Source organism: Hypanus sabinus, chromosome 2 (assembly GCF_030144855.1).
Source record: "Hypanus sabinus isolate sHypSab1 chromosome 2, sHypSab1.hap1, whole genome shotgun sequence".
NCBI lineage: Eukaryota > Metazoa > Chordata > Chondrichthyes > Myliobatiformes > Dasyatidae > Hypanus > Hypanus sabinus.
This window is the reverse complement of record NC_082707.1, coordinates 46,184,620-46,208,867: the sequence shown is the minus strand read 5'-3', so window position 1 is coordinate 46,208,867 and position 24,248 is coordinate 46,184,620. Positions and strand designations below refer to the sequence as shown.

The 24,248-nt window shown below is 36.8% G+C and overlaps 1 protein-coding gene across 3 annotated transcripts in view; it reads right to left on the bottom strand.

The window, feature by feature from the left end:
- Positions 1–1,827: 1,827 nt before the first annotated feature.
- The window catches only part of LOC132378466 (arf-GAP with coiled-coil, ANK repeat and PH domain-containing protein 2-like), a 124,399-nt gene continuing 101,978 nt past the window's right edge, over positions 1,828–24,248 (bottom strand). For all 3 annotated transcript variants that reach the window (XM_059945402.1, XM_059945409.1, XM_059945417.1), the window contains 4 exons: positions 23,421–23,530; positions 17,935–18,045; positions 14,980–15,038; positions 1,828–3,542 (listed from right to left, as the gene is read on the bottom strand). In XM_059945402.1, coding sequence (XP_059801385.1) covers positions 3,442–3,542; positions 14,980–15,038; positions 17,935–18,045; positions 23,421–23,530 — 381 coding nt within the window. In that variant the 3' untranslated portion in view covers positions 1,828–3,441. The remainder of the gene's footprint in view (positions 3,543–14,979; positions 15,039–17,934; positions 18,046–23,420; positions 23,531–24,248) is intronic.

Genomic DNA, 24,248 nt, shown 5'->3' with positions numbered 1-24,248 from the left:
AGTGAAAACAGCTCTCTACAAAGTGATTTAAATTAATTACAAATATAAAACACAAAATAATTGATTGCATATGCATTCACCCCTTCAAAATGACACACCAAATCATCACTGGTGCAGCCAATTGGTTTTGGAAGTCACAATATTAGTAAATATAGATCACCCGTGTGCAGTCCAGATTGTAGTAAAAATACACCTGTATCTGGAAGGTCCAACTGCTGGTGAGTCAGTATCCTGGCAAAAACTACATCATGAAGACAAAAGAACACTCCAAACAACTCTGTGAAAAGGTTATTGAAAAGCACAAGTCAGGAGATGGATACAAGAAAATTTCCAGGTTACCGAGTATCCTTTGGAGTACAGTTGTCAATCATCATGAAAAGGAAATAATATGGCACAGCTGTAAATCTGTCCTCAAAAACTGAGTAACTGTGCAAGGGGACTAGTCAGGGAGGCCACCAAGAGACTCATGACAACTCTGGAGTTACAAGCTTTAGAGGCCGAGTTGGCAGAGACTATGCATACAACAACTGTTACCCGGGTGCTTCACCAGTTGCAACTTTATGGGAGAGTGGAAAAGAGAAAGCCACTGTTGGGGAAAAAAAAACTCAAGCAATTTTGGCTAGTGTGTCTGAAGGCATGTGGGAGACTCTGATCAGCTGGAAGAAGGTTCTATAGCATGATGAAAACAAAATTGAGCTTTTTATCCATCTGACTAAATGCTACGTTTGGCTGCATTATGCTGTGGGGATGCTTCACTGCAGCAGGCCCTGGAAGGCTTGAGAAGGTAAAGGGTAAAATGAATGTAGTTAAATAAAAGGAAATCCCAGATGGAAACCTGATGTAGTCTGCAAGAGAACTGTGTCTTAGGAGAAGATTTGCTTTCCTGTGAGACAAGGGCCCCAAGCAGAAAGCCAAAACTACACAGGAATGCCTTAAAAACAACAAAGTAATATCCTGGAGTGGCCAAGTCAGAGTCCAGACCTCAATCCAATTTTGGCTGGACTTGAAAAGGGCTGTCCACTTACAATCCCCTTGCAATATGATAGAGCTTGAGCAGTTTTGTAAAGAAGAATGGGGAAAATTGCAGTGTCCAGATGTGCAAAGCTGACAGACCTATCCACACAGGCTCCAGGCAGTAATTGCTGCAAAAGGTGCATCTGCTAAATACTGACTTTGAAGGGGTGAGTAATTATGCAATTATTTTGTGTCTAATATTGGAATAAATTTACACCAATTTGCAGAAATTTGTTTTCACTTTGACACAAAAGTCTTTTCTATTGATCAATGTCAAAAAAAGCCAAATTAAATCCACTGTGATTCAATGTAGTAAAACTAAAACATGAAATTTTCCAAAAGGGGTGAATACTTTTTATAGGCACTGTATGCCATCGATATTAAACCCAATTCTGATTCTAATATTGATTGATAAGTTCTTGGTTATTCAGGGCAGGAAGAGATGGAGGGAAAAGGCAGGAGACTGGGCTGAGGGTAAAAATGGATCAATCATGATAAAATAGTGAAGTGGACTCAATGGGCCAAATCACCTAATTCTGCTCCGTATCTTAAGGTTTTATACAATATCTTTCTATTCATCTTCACTTCTCCCACCTTCCTTTCTATATAATAACATTCCCCAGATGGAAAAAAGTGACGCAGAAGAACAAACTGGAATGACTTTAAATCCTGAAGGAGATATAGCCTCAGTAACAAAAGACATACTACAGTTTTGAATATTAAGTGCATATTTAGTTATTTGTTCATGGAATGTAAACTCATACAAGTTACCAGGGAACTTTTATCTGTCAATTATACATACTGAACAAAATATTCCATAAAGAAATGTTTATATACACAACATGAAATTACATATGACAATGAATACATTTATTTCAGTTTCAAAGCTATGTGGGGAAGTATTCCTATCCTTTGGATCTGATTATGTGCCAAATACATACAGTACTAATTTCAAATGCTTATTGGCCTCTAAAAAGGGCAAATTACATTTTAATCTGAAATAACTATATAACTGTTAAACTGCTTTGAAGCTTATAATGTACTTCATATGTTTCCAATATATTTTCATTAAGTTTTTAATGATTTACTTAAGTCGTCTGTACAAGTGTACTAACTCAAAACAACTAAACAAAAAGAAACTATTATCCATTCCTAGGCACCAATATTCATGGTATATATTTACATAGGTACAACAGCAAAAGGTATTTAACATACAAAATTTAAAATCTGATGTTGCAATAATGATTTTTAAATTTTAAAAAATGCAACTTGCATTAATTTTTTTTAACTGCACAAAGACATGGAATACAGTATACCTGGGGTGATCTTTGAAGCAATGTTGATAATAAAATATTTTAAATGTTGCCACTACATAATTCAAGAGTTGTTTCTTAAAAATCAAATCAGCTAAAAATATGAACTTATTTGGATTCCCTTGTACTGAAGATACTTTGATCACTGGCAACAAAGTAGGCAACTTTTACTTATGTTTACCAGTATTGCAACCCAGGCAACTGACATATGATATCCAGTCATATGATACTAATCTTGAAATAAGCTAGTGTGGTGGTTTTGATGATATAATAGTTAAATCACAATTTTTTAAAATTCAAAATGTAACTAATCCTCCAGAATCTAATTTCCCACTTGAATTTCTCTTCATTCACTGGATTTTATGTTCAGGTGTAAAATTAAATTGTCCATATGTACAGGGTTCATCAATAACTATATATGGCACCCAAATGTGGGCCCCGAGGTAATATTTTTTTTAAAAGATATTAAAAAAATCTAAGCTTCTTGGATGACAAAGAATATACAATGTATTAAAGTATGATAAAATATTTGCTGGAAATGTGGATAAATAGCATTTTCTATTTTGTAAGAGGGAACAAATTTAAAAAGGGCACAGTTCTAATATGTTCCCACTCAATCATTATCAGTGCACCCTTTCAGAAGCATATAAAACTGCATTGCAGTAAACCATCACACCATCCATGGTTGATTTAAAGTGATCTTAAAAGACGATGGGATGAAAATGTTATTTCTGTGCTCATGATTTTCTAACCGTTCCACTTCATGGATGGAAATGTACTAGTGAGCACACTTTTGGTAATGTTTTCCTATAACTTCTTCACATAAAATTTCAATTCAAATTGAGCTTCCATTCTATTTGCACATTTCCCAGTGGTCTAACACCTCAAAAGACAAAATCAACAGAATAAAGGTTGGGTATTTGCATAGACACTGTACTCCAAAGAAAATAAGCTGTGTGTAAATATACAAGAAAGGGATCCTTCATTTACAATTGCTTTCTTTAAAATGTTAAAATTCATTTTTGGTATACATAACAAAATGAGATGATGAATATCCTTCAAGATGATTGCACCAAAAGAACAAATGTAGTTTCTTAAGAAATGCTGTAAAAACTTAATCATTCTGTGATCTTCGGTGGAAACGGTTTAATATTTCAGGGTTATGAGAGGCCATATGGGAAAAATCTCTGAAAATATCCTGGTAAGTTGCATCACCTGCAATAAAAAGAGTGAAGAGTTATTGAAGACATTGAGGCAAATGCTACATCTACTAGTTAATGGTTACAAATAAATCTGTCAACTGATATTTAGTTCCTGAAAAGGCTATTCAGCTCAGGATATCAGTGCTAGAGCTGTCTAGTTAGTGGTAGTGCTCTGCTCTTTTACCCCAGCCTGGACACTTTTGGTTTTCCATTTAGGCATCAATTCTCTTTTCAAACATTACACTAATCCTTTCAAGTACTGGTTTTACAACAACTCCGCTGAATAGCAACTATGATTTGGATTTCTTCCTACTTGGCAGAACTCAGTGTATTTTCAACAATGGCAAGAACAAGAAAAAACATGCAATTCAAATCAAAGTTGGGACTTCAATCAGGCGCGTTTAAACAGATCTCTGCCCAGATACCATCAGCATGTAAACTGTAGCACCAGACGTCCCAAAACACTACACCACAGCTATACTAAAGAGTGCCTACAGTGCCAAGACATCATTTCAGAAAATCTGAACACTTGAGTGTCCTTCTCCTACCTGCATACAGGCAAAGGCTAAACAGCAAGGCTCCAAAGATAAGGACCACCCTTACCAGAGGCTTCAGAGGCATTGAGGCCTGAGCCAGGATAATTTGTGGTTATCCTGGCTCAAGCCTCTAAACACCACTTTCCTGTTTCTTTCTTTCTAAATATTTTTTCTTTGAACTGTCGACACCACAACTGTCCAGTGGCCACTTTACTCTGTAACATTGTGAAATTTAAATTGCTACAATTTCTTTATTAAGTATTTTGGAAAGCTTTAGTAAGATAATCAAACAATTGTAATAAAGTGAGGTGGAAGGAATACAATCAAGATACTTGACATCAATGGACAACTAGAAGAACTGCAGCATACAATTTAACCAAGGGTGTTCACATAAAATCCTCAAATACTCAGTAAGCCAGACTGCACCTGTGTGAAGAGAGACAGAGTCAATGTTTCAGGTCAAAGACCCTTCATCAGAACTGAAAAGAAAACAAGAAATTTGTATCCCCATGGTTACATGAGCTTTACCCTATAGAAACACCCACCTTCCATAAGACTATAAGAAATAAGCGCAGATTTAGGCCATTTGATCCATCGAGCTACTCCATTACGTCATGGCTGATTTATTATCCCTCTCAAGCCCTTTCTTTTGCCACCTTTGATGCCCTTACTAATCAAGAACCTATCAACATCTGATTTAAATGTACCCAATACTCTGTTTCCTCAGCTGTCTGCGGCAAAGAGTTCCGCATATTCATCGCCCTCTGGCTAAAGAAATTCCTCCACCTCTGTTCTAAAGGGACCTGCTTCTTCTCCAAGGCTGTACCTGCTGGTCCTAGACCAGATAGAAAACACAATAGGAAACATCTTTCCACATTCACTATCTAAGTGTTTCAATATTCGGTCGGCTTCAATAAGAACACGCGTCATTCTTCTGGACTCCAGTGAGTACAGGCACAGAGTCAAATACTTCTCATGCATTAACCATTTCATTCCCAGGCTCATTCTCGTGAACCTCCTCTAAACTCTCTCCAATGCCAGCACATCCCTTTGTTCACAGTACTTCCAAGTATAGTAGAAACATAGAAAGCCTACAGCACAGTACAGGCAATATAGACTGCCCAATGCCTCAAACTCAGCATTACATTCTTGCTTTTATAATCTAGACTTCTTGAAATGAATGTTAACATTGCATCTGCCTTCCTTACCACTGACTTAACCTGCAAGGTAACCTTCAGGGAATCTGCACGAGGACTCCCAAGTCCCTTTGCACCTCAGAATTTTGAATTTCCTCCACTTGAGAAAATAATTTACACCTTTATCCTTCTACCAAAGTGCATGACCGTACATACACCCACACTATCTTCTGTCTGCAACTTCCCTGCCCATTCTCCTAATCTGACTAAGTCCTTCTACAGACTCCCTGTTTACTCAACAATACCTGCCCCTCAACCTATCACCGTATCATTTGCAAACTTGGTCACAAAACCATCAATACCTTCATCCAAATCACTGACATACTGTATAATGTGAAAAGTAATATTTCCAACATCAACCACACAGAATACCACTAGTTACTGGCAGCCGACCAGAACAGACCTCCTCTAATCCCATTCTTTGCCTCCTACCAGTCAACCAATTTTCTGTCCCTGCAACCTGTGTCAGAACTGAGAAGTTTCTGGCTTGAAACACTGACTGACAGGCAAACAGAGTGGCTTTCATCAGCCAAGGCACTGAGTACAGACACTGGATGTTAAGTAGCAGTTGTACAAGATGCTGGTGAAGCTGCATTTTGGAATAGTGTGCTCAATTTTAATTTTCATGCAGCTGTAAAATATGCAGAGGAGATATACAAGGATTTTGCCAGGACTCGAGGGAATGAATTATGGAGAGAAGTAAAGCAGCTGGGTCTTTATTCATCATAAAGTAGGTAACAGAGATAATATTATAGACTTACAAACTCATGAGGGGCATAAATAGGGTGAATGTGCACTGTCTTTTTCCTCAGTGCTGGGAAATCAAGAACTAACTGATATGTATTTAGAGGGGAGTAATTTAATAGGAACCCGAGGGGGAACATTTCCACTCTGAAGGTGGTACACATGGAATGAGTGGTTGAGGAAGGTACATGAATACTAACAGTATAAAAGGGATATGTGCCAGTTTGAGATTAGATGGGAATTTTGGTCAGCATTGACCAGCTGAGCCAAAGAGTCTGAGCCACACTCAACGACTCTTCTCACAGATGTGGCCTGGCCTACTGAGTGTTTCCAACAGTTTATGTTTCAGATATCTAGCATATGCAGAATTTTTGATTTTCACTAAGATACTCACGTGACACTCAATCACAAAGGTTAAATTCAAGTATTAGCTTCCAAATCTCATCAGAAAATAAACATCTGCTTGCATTGCAAAGTTCAGAATTTTGGAATCAGTAATGAAACAGCTCTTAATAAGACATGTAATAGTCAATAATTCAACATCCTTTAAAGAAAACACAAACAAGGGAAATGGGTAGCATACATCTTGCGCCATAAAGTGTCTGAAAAGGACAATGGGATTGATGTAATTTGCTTAGATTAATAAAAACAAATGAACATAATTGTCACCACTCACATATACAGAATTTAAACTGTTATTGGCCACAAATTTAGGTTCAGATAAAGGTGAAGAAAATAGCTTTACATACAAAGACAAAAAAGAGAGTCTGGCAATGGCAAATGAATGACTCACAATATTGGGAGAACAATATATACATTGCACCTTAAGAAAGGACTACTGTACCTGCATGAACCTCAAAGCAGCAATGTTGAAATCAGGAGTGCAAGAATCAAGAGACACACAAGAAAGAATGAGAAAGATTTAACTGCAAAATTTCCCAATCATTCAATACGTTCCTTTTTCATTTCAGAGAAATTATTTTCCTTCTAACTTTACCTCCAAACTACTGTTCTGAATCATTCAAGAGGCAGCAAGCTAGTTAGTATAGTCCCTATGTTTTCCACTGCAAGAATGAACTATCCACTGGTGTTTCCAGTAAAGTGGCAGAGAACCAAAGTTTAATATCATCATTTAGTGATGCTTTGTATTTGCATAATCATAATTTCCTATATCCCCAAATTCTAAACCTGGAATGCAGGACTATAAAAAGATAAAAATCAGTAAGCTAACAGCCTCTTGAATCTAGTTTCAATGTAATAAGACCATGCAGTCTCCACTTAATCCATTTTCATGCCTGACCCAGAATTCCTTTCATGCCCAAAAAATAACTGAGTCATAGGATTAAATCCATTCAGCAATTGCACCTACCATAATGAAGTCGAGGATTTCAAAGGTTCTCAACATTAATACAAAATTTCTCATTTGTTCTAAATTAATGACCCTTAATCTGAGACTACATACACCGCTATGCTGAGGGAAGTGTCCCCCATCCACCCTAACAGAACTTGGTATATTTCAGTAATGTCGACTCACTCTCCCCTCAAAAGACAAGTGCTTCACCTCCAGAATCAATCTAGTAAATCTACACTACACTATTTGCAAAACACGTACCTAATTTATAGGTAGAGACCAAAATTTCAGTCATCCAGGAATGGTGTTAACAAAGCCAAAGTACCCAGGTAATAAAGTACTCAGCAATAAAGACAATTGTCTATTGTCTATTAATACATAACATATGCTCGTAGTTACTTGCTCTCCTGAATGATTCATTCTGAAATTTGCCTTTCATGTTCCAAAGTCCTTTTGTGCACCAATATTTACTAGATTTTCACTACTTAAAATATATATTCCATTTTGTATTAAAATACAGATCACAAATAGCCAAAGGCCCAATGATTTTTATGGCATTCCACCTGCCACATGCTGTCACATTTAAAATGATTTACATTTATTATCAATGTCAATACATCCCTACAACCCTATACACCCCTGTACAACAACTGTGTGGCATCATTTTTTTTTAAGCTATCCACTGGTACCTTATCTATTCAGCCTGTGAAATACTCAATAAACACTACCATATATGTGAAGCAATTTGATAGTCATCTTGATTTTTTGAAAATCTTTTCTGCATAGCTTTGGTAAGAAACAAAGAGACACCAGTTCAAAAAGAGAGAAAATACAACCAAATCCTATGGGTATAATACACACATTCCCCAGAACCCATATTTTCACAGGTACTGAGGATCTGACAGTAGCTTTCTGCTCATCTCCTCAATCAAAAATTGTGCTTCATGTTGAAAAACAATCAAAGATAGAAAGAATTAAACTAACTGGCCAAAGTGCTTAATTAAGAATTGAGATACCATAAATGAATATTTCTGGCAATTCTAAAACTAACACTCACTACCCTCATACATATTGTATTAGAAACAGCTTACTTAATCAAGTTAATAAGATTAGTTTACCCATTTTCAGACTAATGCTATATATTCAATTAATCTCATGTTCCTGACACACTAATGCACATCAAAGATATTGGGGGGAAAATCCTTTAGAATTTAAAGACTGCAAACTGCCAATGGTGAAGTTTAGAAAGATCAGTTATGTTCAAAAAGAATATAACTGATTCCACATTTGGCAGTAATGCATTCCGCAGTAATATAAATGCTTTGGCTTAGCCAATTGTTTTGGCATTTGCAAATTCTCCCATCTAGCAGTAAAAAGTGAAATTATTCACTTAATTTTACTATCTCCAATATGTAACTTTCCTTATTGATACCTTGATTAATTTACCTTAAAAGTGATGTACTTCAAAACAGCGAAGAACAAAGCTTTAGAGAAATCTTTTTAACCAGAATAATGCTATCAGCACCAACTACGTGGAGAACAATTTTGGAGTTCAGCTTTTGCCAGAAAATATATTTTTATACAAATGATTTATATACATTCAAATCAATACTCAACTCAGGAAGAAGCAAAGTCAATTATTTGCAAGCTATAAATCTAAACAATATATATATATATATATATACACAATCAAATATTCCCCACAAGTCTGAATACAAGCACATGCACATTTTTTCTTCATATCTTATGGCTTACAACTGCATTCAAAAATTCAGTTCAGTCATATGTTAAAATTCACAAAGTTTGAAAAAAATAAATTGTGCAGCCATCACCTGACAATTTTATATTAAACCTTCAAGATCACAGCTGCATACGAAGATATTTATAGGTAAATACTGAAATTGTATACTACTCAGGTTATGAAGCAGATGAACAAGTCCCCAAAGTTCATCTGCTTTTTAGAAAAATAATTCAAAATATATAGGAAGCCATAATTTGTGTTTTTTTTGGAGAATCAGCTGCAAACCAGAACTGCGTGATACAATTGTTAAAAGCAGTTCAAATGGATTGTGAGCTCATAAAAGAAATAAGTGGCAGTAATAATTCTGTATTATTTAATATAACTGGTGGATTTCCTATAGCATATCCCCAAATGAAATACTAGCTGAGTACAGAAACCACTAGATCATTGCAGCCAAACATCCTTGATATCAGCACTAACCTCAAACTCAAGTCTAGGCTACAACTATCAAAAGTTATAGCCAGAGTTTTAAACATGCAATTCATTTTTACAAATGTAATTACAACCACAGGAGTTTATATCAAGTTACTACCTCAAGAGCTGGATTGTTCTGTTGATTTCTACAACAGCATACACTTTGTAATGTTCATTTAGGTCAACATTTACATTAGTGACTGTATTTCCTTTACAGCAATGCTACATTTAAAGTGCAGACAAGATATATACAAAAATACAGCATTATAATCCCAGATTAAGAACAGAAAAAGGCACACAATATACATTCAAAAGTATACTTGCAAAAATATAGACAAAAATAAAGGTAACAATAGGAAATAGATGTATTTGCTAGCACCAGTTTGGTTTTAGTGATGTACAATTATAACCCAACTATAAACATTGCACAAGATATAGTACATATGGCTTTAGCTTTTAACAGTACATTATATATCCTGCAGTTTATTTTAGATGTAGCCTTCAGAAACCATTAAGTAATTATGGCAAATTTATAACCATCAGCAGTAAATGGAATATAGGAAATTCTAAGAATCTGTGTAATGTTTGCTGATATTACTCATTTCTTTAGTTACGCAATAATTACATAGGCATGGAGATATAGCAAGGGAATAGATCCCTTAGCCCACATCAACAGTAATCCTATAATCCCATTATCTCATTCCCTAGTTTTGATGTCAAATTTTAAAACGTCACTGTTGTGCTTATTCCCTTATGCTTAAATATATAAATTGAAGTGAAAATTAATTAAAAACAAATAATCCTATATGTATACAGTGAAATAGGTTCATAAATGCATGAAATTCGGAGAAAATATATTTTTAGATTCAATTAATTAAAAACATTAAAAATAATGTAGCATGTCATCCAGCTACAGGCGTGACAAAGGTACACATAAGTGAGGAGAGGGTGTTACCTTTTCGATAAGTGACAACACAACAACAGTATTCAGAGGCAACATGCTTGAGGGATCAATCGGTGAGGGAACACAGAGCGAGCTTACAAACAGGGCAGGGTCACTCTTACGGGGCTGTATTTTAGACCAGCCAATATCAAGAAGTAATTTGAGGAATAGGTGCGCAGAGAAATTGCTAATAGTTATAAGAATAATAGGGCTGTATTAGTGGGAGATTTTAATGTCTTCAGTATTGTCTGGGCTACTCAGAAAATGTTATCAGCCTGGATAGGCATGGAATCTGTGAAATATGTCCTGGAAAATTTCCTGAGTGAAACTTGGGCAGTTAGGATCAAGTTAGTTCTGAGTGGACCATGAGGGTTCCAGAACTATACTCAAGAAGGAAAACAGAAGGACAAAAAGGGAGCATGAGATAGTTTTGGCAAAGACAAAGGAAAATTTGAAGAGAGTTCGTAAGTATATTAAGGGAAAAAGAGTAACTCTGGAGAAAATAGGGCCCTTCAAACACTAAAGTGGACATTATTGTGTGGAGCTACAGGAAAAGATTGAGTATTTTTTCCTCTTTTTTTAAACTGTGGAGAATACATGAAGACTTAGGACCACGCAGAACGCGCTGGAGGAACTCAGCAGGTCGGGCAGCATCTGTGGAAAAGTTTGCTTCCACAGATGCTGCCTGACCTGCTGAGTTCCTCCAGCGTGTTGTGCATGTTGCTTTAACCCCAGCATCTGCACAGTATTTTGTGTTGAAGACTTAGGAGATTGAGATAGTAATAGGGAGGTCCTGAAGGTGGTCTTTATTACAGCATTTCAAGCATTATTACCAGGCTTCTTAAAATGTATGAAGGTTAAAGAATATCCAAGGTCTGATTAGGTATATCCAAGAAAAGTGTGGGAAGCTACAGAAATTGTAGAAGCCCTGGCTGAAGTCTATGTATCATTAGTATTGGGGTCAAGTGACAGAAGATGGGAGAACTGCAAAGAAAAACCAACGAACTACAGACTAGCAAGCAGACATTGTGGTAGATATGTTACTACACAGGATTGTGAGAGGCAAGATATACAAACATTTGTAAAGACAGGAGCTGATCAAGGATAGTCAGTATAGCTTTGTGTGTGGGAGAGCCACGGTCTACATGGCTCTCGTAAAGCCTTTGATAAAGTTCCACATGGTTGCTGTCAAGGAAAGTTGGATTGCTTGGGATCCAGGGATATAGAATTGACTTGATAGTAGACAACAGAGTGTGATGGTGGAAGATTTTTTTTGCACCAGAAGCCCATGATGAGTGTTCTTTTTTTAAACAAGGGCTTAGTGCTAGTCTATTTGTTATCTATAAAAGATTTGATGAGAAGGTAAATAGTTATATCTAGTAAATATGCAGATGACACTAAAATAGTTGGTGTCTTTTGACAGCAAAGATGGTCATCAGAATATAGAGAGATCTAGATCAACTGTGTGAGTTGACTGAGGAATGGGTAATTGAGTTTAATTCAGATAAGTGCAAGGTATTGCAACTTGGGAAGAACATTAAGGGTAGGATCTTCATGGTGAAGGGTAGAGCCCTGAAGAATATAAAGTTCTCTCAAATTGGACAGGATAATGAAGGCTACTTCTGACAAGCGGGCTGACATCACTCAGGTCACTGAGAAAAGAAGGTGGGATATTATGTTGTAGTTGTACAGGGCACTTGTGAGGCCACATTCGAAATACTGTGTTCAGGTTTGGTCACACTCTAAGAAAAATACCATTAAGCTGGAAAGAGTGCAAGGAAGAGTTATGAGGGTTTGAAATATTGTGGAATTTTGGTAGCTCAGGTTGGCTATTTGGAAGTTTGGTTGATCACCAAGTTTGGCAAAATGTTTGCAGACTTTTTGGTTCCAATCGAGAAGCCGATATCAGTGCACAGTTCAGGGTGTTGTCTCCTCAGAATGCCAGCTTATATACTCCTCCAAGGTCTGATGGATGGAGACCTGGTTGGCTGGTTCAAAACACTAAACAGTTCAACAGTAGAAGATTCTGACTGGCTAGCTTCAAGGGAGGTCCTTTGGAAGTGTTTGCTTCGCTGTCCAGATCCCGAGATCACTGGCGATTTGTTGACTGTTGACTTCGTTGCTTCTCTTTTCTCCATAAGGGTTCATATACCAGATCTATGTTGCTTGATGGATTTTTCTATAGAGACCCACACTTTCAGAAATTCTCGTTCTTTTCTCGCTTCAGTTAAACAGAACAGATATCCAAGAAACTTCATCCGAAGGTGCCTCAAGGTCAGAAACCCAAAAATATAAATTACTCGAATCACAAATAAACAAATTTTATTGCTGTGTATAACGAACATCTTGGAACTGACAGCAAAATTGCTTCAGCAACACAACATCACAGCTGCTCACAAACAGACAAACTTTGAGGAGAAACTTATCAAAACTCAAAGCACAACAAAATGAGACTAACTGAACAAATACTATCTGGAAAATCCAGTGTAGTGACTGTGACAAGTACTATGTTGGTCAAACAGGAAGAAAACTATCGACCAGGCTAAACGAGCATCAGCTAATGAGCAGAAGCACAAATCACTCTTGCTAGTATCAGCTCATGAAGATGAAGCAGGACACCATTTCAACTGGACAACAGTCAGAATTTTGACTTGTGCAAGAACAGGAAAAGAATGAGAATTTCTCAAAATGTGGTTCTCTACAGAAGGATCCATCAACAAACACATCGACATAGATCCGGTATATGAACCCTTATGGAGAAAAGACAAACAACAAAAATCAGCAAATCGCTAGTAATCTCAGGATCTGGACAGTGAAGCAAACACTTCCAAAGGACCTCCCTTGAAGCTAGCCGGTCAGAATCTTCTACTGCTGAACTGTTCAGTGTTTTGAACCAGCCAATCAGATCACGACATGGAATCAATATCTATTCAGACCCTGGAGCTGGCATTCTGAGGAGACAACACCCTCAACTATTCACTGATGATGGCTTCTTGATTGAAGCTGAAACGTCTGCACATATTTTGCCAAGCTTGGCAATCAACCAAACTTCCAGTTATGAATGTGTTGCCAGGACTTGAGGGACTGAGTTATGGAGAGAGGTTGAACAAACTGGGACTTTTTCACTGGAGCATAGGAGAATGAAGGAAGGGCTTACAGGGCTGTACAAAATTATGAGAGGCCTGGATAGGGTGAATATGCACAGTCTTTTTTTCTCCAGGGTTGGAGAATGAAGAATAGGAGGGCATAGTTTAAACTCGAGTAGTGAGAGATTTAATATGATTCTGAAGGGCAATGTTTTCAATAATATGGAATGAGCTGATAGAGGAAGATGTTGAGAAATCAACTACATTTAAAAAAAAGGTATCTGCACAGTACATGGAGAGGAAAGGTTGAGGGACATGAGCCAAATGCAGGCAAATGGAACTTGCATTGATGGGAATTTTGGACTAGTTAGGCCAAAGGGCCCGTTTCTGTGCTGTATGACTCAATGATATGCTGCTGAAAATTGTTGAGTTGGCGAGCTCATGGTATCGTGTAGCATTTCCTAGCAACAGGCTTAATGCCATCTTTTATGTTAAACTTTCCCAATTAGGAATAAATTGTGCTAAAGTGCAAAAAGAAAACACTAGAAATTGTTGTAGCTCAGAATGGTTAAATGGTTTATTAATGTATCAAAAAGTGAAGGTGAATATGGGAAGTTGAAATAATATTTTCCTTGTACCTGAAAAGAAAATAACCCATAATCCCTGCTCCTGCTTTGTTACCCAATGATTCCTTCTGCAAAGTGCAAGCAAAGGAGTAAAAACATGGTTTAGAGTTGACTGCAAAGCACCCTACAGTCAATTACCTTTGTATTGTTTTACATAAGAAGAATTATTTCTTGGGCAAAGTAACAAAGCTTATTTCACTGCAAAAAGAAAAGTCAGTGCCTTTGATGGGGTAGTGGGTAGAGAAAATTAGGAATACAAACTCTGAAACTGAGGCACACAATAATTCTCTTCCTGACTTCTTATTTTCACCACTTTAAAATAAAAATGACTCAACTCAGCAATAAAAGTCACATTCCTATTTTAAAATCTATTTTAAATATCTAACATTAATTTCAAGTTAAACAATGAAAACCAAAGCATACAGAAATTTTTCAGGAAAATATTACTTTGCAGATACTGGTTTAAACTTTTGAGGTGCAGTATTCAGCATGATTTACATTTGCCAAAAAACTTTGGCATGCATTTTTTTCCTGATTAAAAGATTCTCTTTTTGAGATTTAGCTGGTCAAAACATTGGTCCTTTGATTGGTTAAAGTAACCACCTATCTCCAACACTTCCTGTCCCAACAACTAATCTTTAGATGACCATTTTAATTTCAGGATGATTCAAGAATCTTCTAGCTGCAAACTAATAAATTCCTGTATGCACTTTTTATATTGCATCTCTGTATGACTGTTACTAGAATATTGACCTGACTGTCCAAGGCCTTCAGATTCTCGCATCTCATCATTCATCTTTGCCAGGCGCAGTCTGTAAAAACAAGAATATATAAGCTTCCTTAGGAATATAATAGTGTTAGGTCCAAACACAAATAAAACCTTCAATATATTTTGTAACAACTTATATTTTTGGCTAGCATGTCTTCCATTTTGATGGCAATTGGTCACTGTTTGCGTGAATTATACAATAAACAAGAACCATTACTAAACTGTCTTCTGGATTTTATGATCAGCCATTTTAGCCATGTCATTTCTCACCTGCTGTGATATGGAAGACTATTTTATAAATTAAACATGCTCTTCTAATCCAAAAAGTTACACAAGCTTAAGTGATGAAGAAAATTGGTTCACAAAATAAAAAAAACACAACATCCAACTATAGATGACAAAAAGTAGCTTAAAGGTAGTGGAAAGTTCTGAGCTACCCATTTATTTCTGTGATTTTGCAAGAACAGAAACACATGTATAACATGGGAACAGTAGCAGGTGTTATGAATGTACCACAGCTCTGAGGGACCGAAGGAGCGGGAGCAGCCCCCTCCTTCCGGAGAATCGCAAGATCGCTATTAATTCGGGACTCGGAAGTGAGAGACAATGCAACGGTTTTGACCATTTGTTCTTAGAGGCACGTGTCACGTGCAAGTCCCGGCTACGTGACAACTACCATGAACCTGAACACCCTCAGGCCATGTGGGGGTGGAGATTGCATCCCCCTACTTTGATGGACAGCTACAACTCTGCAAGTAAAGATAAAAGCGGACTGCAGGAGGCAGTACCCTAGCGATGCACCAGAGGAACTTGCTCGCTCAACGCTCCCAGGAGAGCTAGAAGTCACTCAATGCCACCTGTGCTCCTAACTCCTTTGCCTGGGGAGCGGGTGGCTGATACTACCGAGAAGGACTTCGAACTAACAACGGGGAAACCAACGCTCCCCGGATTTTAACGGAGTGGTCAAAAAGATACGGGCAAGTCTTCTTTTCGTTCTCACCGATCCCTCTAAGACACGTGAAACCCAACAATTCCTCGAAAGACTTCTGAATGACTCTTTAGATTTCCAATGGACAAAAATATTTGTCCCCTAGACAACAACCGAGATTAATGGATTATGACTATACCCGGGCTTTAGATTGCGTATTGGTGATGTGCATTATCTGAATGTTTGCAATAACCTTACTTTTGTGCCCCTTTATAAATAAAAACGTTTGAAAATAGTGACATCAGACTTCAACAGACCTCTCTATCTTTGCTGGTAAGTTATCCAGTTACGGGATACGTAACACAGGTTACTGGATATTTTCAAGTAGTCTCAAATGCACAACAGTCAATGCATTTAATAATAATTAATACAATTAATTTTACTTAAAAAAGAGCACACAGCTATTAACTTGTCTTAAGAGTTGTTTGGAAGAATATGAAGTACTGGCTGGAAACAAAGTCATCCGAATAAAATTGATTCCAGTTAATTGGGTCATATTGGGATCAGTATATTTTAGCCCACTTCAGCAGCTGCCCCAATCAGCTAAAGTTTCATGGAAATAGTAAAAAGTATAAAAAAGACAAACTACCATTTAACTGTGTGAGAAATTGAGTATTTAAATGAAATGAAATTAGAGCATTACCAATATTTCCACAGTAGTATAAAAATGTATTAGTTCCTAATAGTTATCAATGGAGGAACTCATCCAAGGTATCCTGCCGTGTTCTTTTGATTGACTCTAAATGTTAAACAAAATCAGCACAGACAGTGGACTGTCTTTCTACAATGCTGTCGATGACTGCATAATCCACATCTTCATTTTTATTGTAATATTTAATTTGACTGTCGATACCTTCTGTAATCCCTAATTTGTTGAAGTAGTGAAATTGTTTCATTTTAACTCCCACTCATTTCTGGCATCTCCAACCTGAATGTTTGAAACTGTGGTGAGCAAAACAGTTCTGAATTGTCTTTACTTATTTCTCACCAACTATCGGTGACAGAAACCACTGCTTTTTGAACACAAACACACACAACTGACTACTTAAAACTGATGGCTCTAAGCATGGTACAGTGGCTAATAGACATGCAAATGCACGTGACTGACGGTAGTTAGAAACTGTTCAGCAACAGTCTCCTGGTCCAACTGAGTGGCAGAGTGTCCCAAATAAACAAAGGGAATCCCAGCTATTTTCTCTGTTTGGTTTTGGTTCTTTAGGAGTTGTCCCAAATAGCTGCCCCGATTAACTGATATGCCCAATTAATCGGAATCCACTGTAATACAATTTGTGATTTCATATCAACTGCCAGGTCTGCAAGATCCTAAATAGCCATTTGAGAGGAAGATGCAACACAATCTTCATGCTTGTGAGATGACATCTTAATAAAACACTAACCAATATTCTGTTGAACTTATTGCCATCAACATTAAACAAATACACACACTGGACTTTGCTGATATAATTTGGAAGAATTTCACCAGGGTCTTCTGGAGCTGCAAGGTTCAGAGAAGGTTATAAAGACCAGGCCTAAGTCCCAAGGACTTTAAGGGCATTTTAACAGGAAGTAATCAGGCACATTTACCTGGTGAAGGAGTCAAGGTTAAAGGGATATAATATCATTATCAGCTGTACCAAAGATAAAGGGAACAGAAGTGTGGAACATTTTTCCAGAAAAAAAACATTCTGATTCAATAATTTTGTATCTCAGATTAGAACATTGAATAAAACATCAGACTCTTCAGCCCATAATGTTATGCCAACCTTTTAACTTACTCCGAGATCAATCTAATCCTTCCCCTCATCAAGCCCTTTGATTTTCTTGATTGATATTTGCTAACCAAGTTCTCAACGAATAGCAGAAACAATGAAAGAGCTTAATAACAGACTTTTAATACTTTATACCTGACAAAAAAAATGCTTTAAAATACACCGTATATATCAATACATACAATGTAACTATATCCGCATTTGCTGCTTCTACAGCAATGGTGAGTGGGTCTTTCTGGTCTTCATCCAATGCATCTTGATCAGCTCCTCGTTTCAGAAATAAACATACTTGTCTAAGGTAAAGCAGAAAAGTATCAAGAGTTTTGTTGCAAATTAATGGCGCTTACTTTCAACAAAAAAATAAATAGCTTCACACTAGAATCTTATACATTTTCAATTATTCAAAAAACTATAACTTAAAACCTAAAACAATGATATAGTAAAAGTTACGCAATAGTGAAGTGCAAATATAATTTCCTTCTTTCAGCAGCAGTAATCTTTCCAAGGCTGGAACTACTCTAGAGCCTCTAAATGCTCAATTTTACTGTTAAAAAGTATTCTGGAGTTATGTGAATATAGCAAATATTATGAATAAACTCTTCTCCGGCTTCCAACTGGGTAGTGGTATTGATTTTATCTGACGACCTGATGACTAACTCTGCCATCTTCATTAGGGATGATGCCTGGACACGTATAGTCTGGTCGTATTTAGACCCCCATCATCTGTCCCTCCTGATTGGTTAGTCTTCATCCAGTCAGGTTTCTATTGTCCCAACTTGTTTAACAATTGAATTCCAGTTCTTACTTAAAGCAAGACCTTTGCCTTTGTTAAAATTATTTTCTTCTAGTTTTATTTCAATAGCTTCCTTCAACAGGTGCCCCCAAAAGCCATTGGCATGGCACAGTAGTTTTGTGCTGGCAAAGTCAATCCTGTGGCCACTGTGAATACAATGCTCTACCGCCAATTTCTCCAGGTAACCCAAACAGATACAACTCATGTGCACCTTGATGCGGGTTTCCCAGCTGGAAGCCCGAGAAGAGGTCATATTTATTTGTCATATACGCTAGGAAAGCACCAGATCCTTTTTATAGCAGATATTAATTCAAACAAGAACTAGGCTTCAGATCTTACTCTAAATGTAAATAAGTGCAGGAAGCTTGCCATGAGCATTCAGCTTTTTGTAAATCGCAAACAGTAAATTGAAGTTAAAACTACAGGCTGTTCCACAGACTAGGCGATCGCATACGCAATAGCCAAACATTAAGACAATGCTATTAGTTCACAATAGTTATCAATGGAAGAATTCATCCAATGTACTGCCGTGTTCCTTTGAACAACTATAAATAAAAATCAATGCAGACACCTAGGGTAATTTTTTCCGACTAGTGTCAAACCTTTTTGTGGCATTTTGGCTAAGGTCTGAAGTTTTTTTAAAAGTCAAAACGAAAACATGTTTATCAAAAAATCTCTACTTTTGTAGCAGCCTAAATGGACAACATAACGCAAGCAACTGATGCTATGGTATTTAAAAACTGGTCGCTCTAAACATGGTGTAGTGTCTAACGGCCACACAAGTACAATTGATGCTAATTAGAAACTGTTCACAAACAGTCTCACGTTTCAATTAAGTGGCTTAATGTCCCAAATAAATTAAGGGAATCCTGGCTATTTTCATAATTAGGTTTTGTTCTTTAAAAGTTGTCTCAAATCAGCATCTACTGTAATTAACTGATGGCTTACAGTAATTAACTGGAATCCACTATTTCATTCATTGACTCCCTTCTGCTCATCATTCATAAAAATATTTCCATGATCCCAGAAACTGAATTACTACTGTGGTCTGAAAAACAATTGCTTTTCCACCACTTTTTAAGAATTAGCTTTCAGAATACATTATTAAAAGACTTACAAATATTATATTCCTGTTAATAAAAGAAAAAGTGTTTGGTCAGATAACTAAAAACTGTTAGCAACAATAAGTGATTCACATAATTACGTACTTGGACATGGGCTAGTATGCACTTTCAAGATTATTAATAAAATTATAAAACTACTGAGCTGATTATCAAGGATGAAGTTTGAAGTAGGCATAAAATGAACTTTTTTTGGCACTGTAAAGTGGTCTAACAAACTTTTTCTGGTCTTCAACATTTACATCAATCCCAAGTCAGCCTCCAAAAACATCCTAAACAGCACAGAGGCTGGAAAAGGTTGAGGTGATAATTTACCAGAGGCCAGATTTGTAACTGACCCAAAAGTTAGCGTGAAGGTGGATAATTTTTTAATGAGGTGGTTCACTTTCTGATAACAAATATTCTCCAATTTCTAAACAACTTGACAGGAGTGTGACAGAATTCTCAATATACTGTAATTTAGGTGGATAACTACAATAGGCTAGTAGCCTAACACTGTCCGGACCAGAATAGTCTATTTGATCATTGTCTACCTTTAACTTATCCTACAAGACTTTTCTAATTTAACCTTAACTAAACCTCAATCAGACCAAGATCCTATTTTGCTGAGAATCATCTTACTACAAATGAAAATAGGTTGCTGGTATAACCACATTGTATTAATCAAACGATTTCTTCTATGCCACTCCTCTGTGCCTAATTTTATAAGATTAAACAATGTTAGAGTGATATAAATTCTGTAAAATTTAGAAACCTTCCTACTCTTTTCAAAAGATTATTGAGAAAGAAAATAATCTGATCTATAAGCAGTTAAGATCGGAACTCCTTCCAACATTATATTCCACATATTTTTGAAATGAAAACAAAACTCCCAAACTGATTTCTTTTAATTCAGGATATTGGATTGTGTCCACTCTATAACTTCACCCAATCTTACCCAATCAATGATACCAGTTGTGGTAAATAAGTTTCATTTTAAATTATAAGTGGTCCTGATATAAATTTAAAATTGAATTTTATCATGTTTATAACCATATGACCACATAACAATTACAGCACGGAAACAGGCCATCTCGGCCCTTCTAGTCCGTGCCGAACGCTTACTCTCACCTAATCCTACTGACCCGCACTCAGCCCTTAACCCTCCATTCCTTTCCTGTACATATATCTATCCAATTTTGCTTTAAATGACAATACCAAACCTGCCTCTACCACTTCTACTGGAAGCTCATTCCACACAGCTACCACTCTCTGAGTAAAGAAATTCCCCCTCGGGTTACCCTTAAACTTTCATGTCCTCATGTCTCATGTCCTCTTGTTTGAATCTCCTCTACTCTCAATGGAAAAAGCCTATCCACATCAACTCTATCCATCACCCTCATAATTTTAAATACCTCTATCAAGTCCCCCCTCAACCTTCTACGCTCCAAAGAATAAAGACCTAACTTGTTCAATCTTTCCCTGTAACTTAGGTGCTAAAATGCAGGTAACATTCTAGTAAATCTTCTCTGTACTCTATTTTTTTGACATCTTTCCTATAATTCGGTGACCAGAACTGTACACAATACTCCAAATTTGGCCTTACCAATGCCTTGTACAATTTTAACATTACATCCCAACTCCTATACTCAATGCTCTGATTTATAAAGGCCAACATACCAAAAGCTTTCTTCACCACCCTATCCACATGAGATTCCACCTTCCACCTTCAGGGAACTATGCACCATTATTCCTAGATCACTCTGTTCTACTGCATTCTTCAATGCCCAATCATTTACCATGTATGTCCTATTTGGATTATTCCTACCAAAATGTAGCACCTCACACTTATCAGCATTAAACATTTGCCATCGCTCAGCCCACTCTTCTAACTGGCCTAAATCTCTCTGCAAACTTTGAAAACCTACTTCATTATCCACAACGCCACCTACCTTAGTATCATCTGCATACTTAATAATCCAATTTACCACACCATCATCCAGATCATTAATGTATATGACAAACAACATTGGACCCAGTACAGATCCTCGAGGCACACCACTAGTCACTGGCCTCCAACCTAACGAACAGTTATCCACCACTACTCTCTGGCATCTCCCATCCAGCCACTGTTGAATCCATTTTACTACTTCAATATTAATACCTAATGATTGAACCTTCCTAACTAACCTTCCGTGCGGAACCTTGTCAGAGGCCTTACTGAAGTCCATATAGACAACATCCACTGCTTTACACTCGACAACTTTCCTCGTAACCTCTTCAAAAAATTCAATCAGATTTGTCAAACACGACCTTCCACGCACAAATCCATGTTGACTGTTCCTAATCAGACCCTGTCTACCCAGATAATTATATATACCATCTCTAAGAATACTTTCCATTAATTTACCCACCACTGACATCAAACTGACAGGCCCATAATTGCTAAGTTTACTCTTAGAATCCTTTTTAAACAATGGAACCACATGAGCAATACGCCAATCCTCGGGCACCATCCCCATTTCTAATGACATTTGAAACATTTCTGTCAGAGCCCCTGCTATTTCTACACCAACTTCCCTCAAGGTCCTAGGGAATATCCCGTTAGGACCCGAAGATTTATTCACTTTTATATTCCTTAAAAGCTCCTCTTTAATCGTCATAGTTTCCATAACTTCCCTACTACCTTACACAATTCAATATCCTTCTCCTTAGTGAATACCGAAGAAAATAAACTGTTCAAAATCTCCCCCATCTCTTTTGGCTCCACACATAGCTGTCCACTCTGATTCTTTAAGGGACTAATTTTAGCCCTCACTATCCTTTTGCTATTAATATAACTGTAGAAACCCTTTGGATTTATTTTCACTTTACTTGCCAAAGCAACCTCGTATCTTCTTTTAGCTTTACTAACTTCTTTCTTAAGATTCTTCTTACATTCTTTATATTCCTTGAGCACCTCATTTACTCCATGCTGCCTGTATTTAATTGTAGACATCTCTCTTTTTCCTAACCAAGTTTCCAATATCCCATGAAAACCATGGCTCTCTCAAACTTTTAACCTTTCCTTTCAACCTAACAGGAACATAAAGATTCTGTACCCTCAAAATTTCACCTTTAAATTACTTCAATTTCTTCATTACATCCTTCCCATAAAACAAATTGTCCCAATCCACTCCTAAATCCTTTCGCGTCGCCTCAAAGTCAGCCTTTTTCCAATCAAAAATCTCAATCCTGGGTCCAGTCCTATCCTTCTCCATAATTTTTTTGTGCATGTTCTCCTTTCTGCCTGCAAAGCAATTCTCAAACCTGTGCATCTAACTGGTCATATTTACTTTGATATTACCATGACTTTCACATTCATTTGCCAGCGAAATAAAATGTGAACACTGGACCAGCATTATTTTCACATTGTGTTTCAATATGGCGAGCAAAAGACCACTGTTGCCCACTCTGGCATCAAATTATTTCCCACATCTTTCTCACATTACTTCCAGTGACTTGTTACATGGCAAAATTTTTGAAAACTGAAAGGAAGAATTACCTACTATTCAGATCAAATATCAAAATAATTTTAGTCCTCAAACATTCATCAAATGTGTTACACCATATTCCTCCAGTTTTTTTTTTGAAGACTCTTCCAAAAATTTAAAATACCAAGGCATATCTTGAGAAGAAAACTACTTTGGGTCTGCTCTGAGTATTGACAATATATTGTACAAAAAACAATAATAAAACAAGACTCATCACTGGAATTAAAAAAAAAACTTGTTACCCTGTGTGCCCCAAGATGGTGGCATGATGCAACGGCCCTCTGCCTCGGCAATCCTTGCGATTTACATCTGCTCCATTCTGTAGCAGGAATTCACAGGCAACCAAAGAACCCTATAATAAAACATAACCTTAAAAGCCAAAATTGGTATGGACAAGGCAAAGTAAAACATCAACAACAGTCCAGGAAAGACAACAAAAAAAAAGAACAGGAGAGGTAAAAAAGTGAAAGGCCAGAAAAAAGCACACAAGGAAAATGAAGATAAGCTTACTTACAAATACTAATTACATTCTTATGGCTGATTTCATGTTGAGGTAAATAAATGCTTTGTAGAATAGTATGGGAATTGCAAGGCATCTGACCACAAGAGACTGCAAAAGGTTGTGAGGACTGTGGAATCATCAGCATCCAGGACTATACCAGAAGCAATGGTTCACAGAGCTCTCAGTATTGTCAAGGACCTCTCTCATCCATCCCACAATGCACTTTGTCAACGTACATTTACATTTACAGATTATTTTATTATTTGTTAATAGTGTGTTAATATTGTGTTAATATTTTGTGCTGTATGTAATACGTGTACTGTGTTTTGTACTTTTGAACATTATTTCATTTAACTGTACATATGTGTAATGCCCTGGTTAAGAACATGTTTTATTGTAATTCTACTGTAATGCTATTGGGCATTTTATTTTCTGCAGCTTTTCTGTAAAACAGTGTATTCTGCTAATTAAGCTTCACAGTTCAGTATTTTGGTTTCTGCTAAGATAAGGATTCATTTGCTCTGCTTTGGAATGTTGTGTTAGCCAATAGGGTTTGTCTTGATAACAT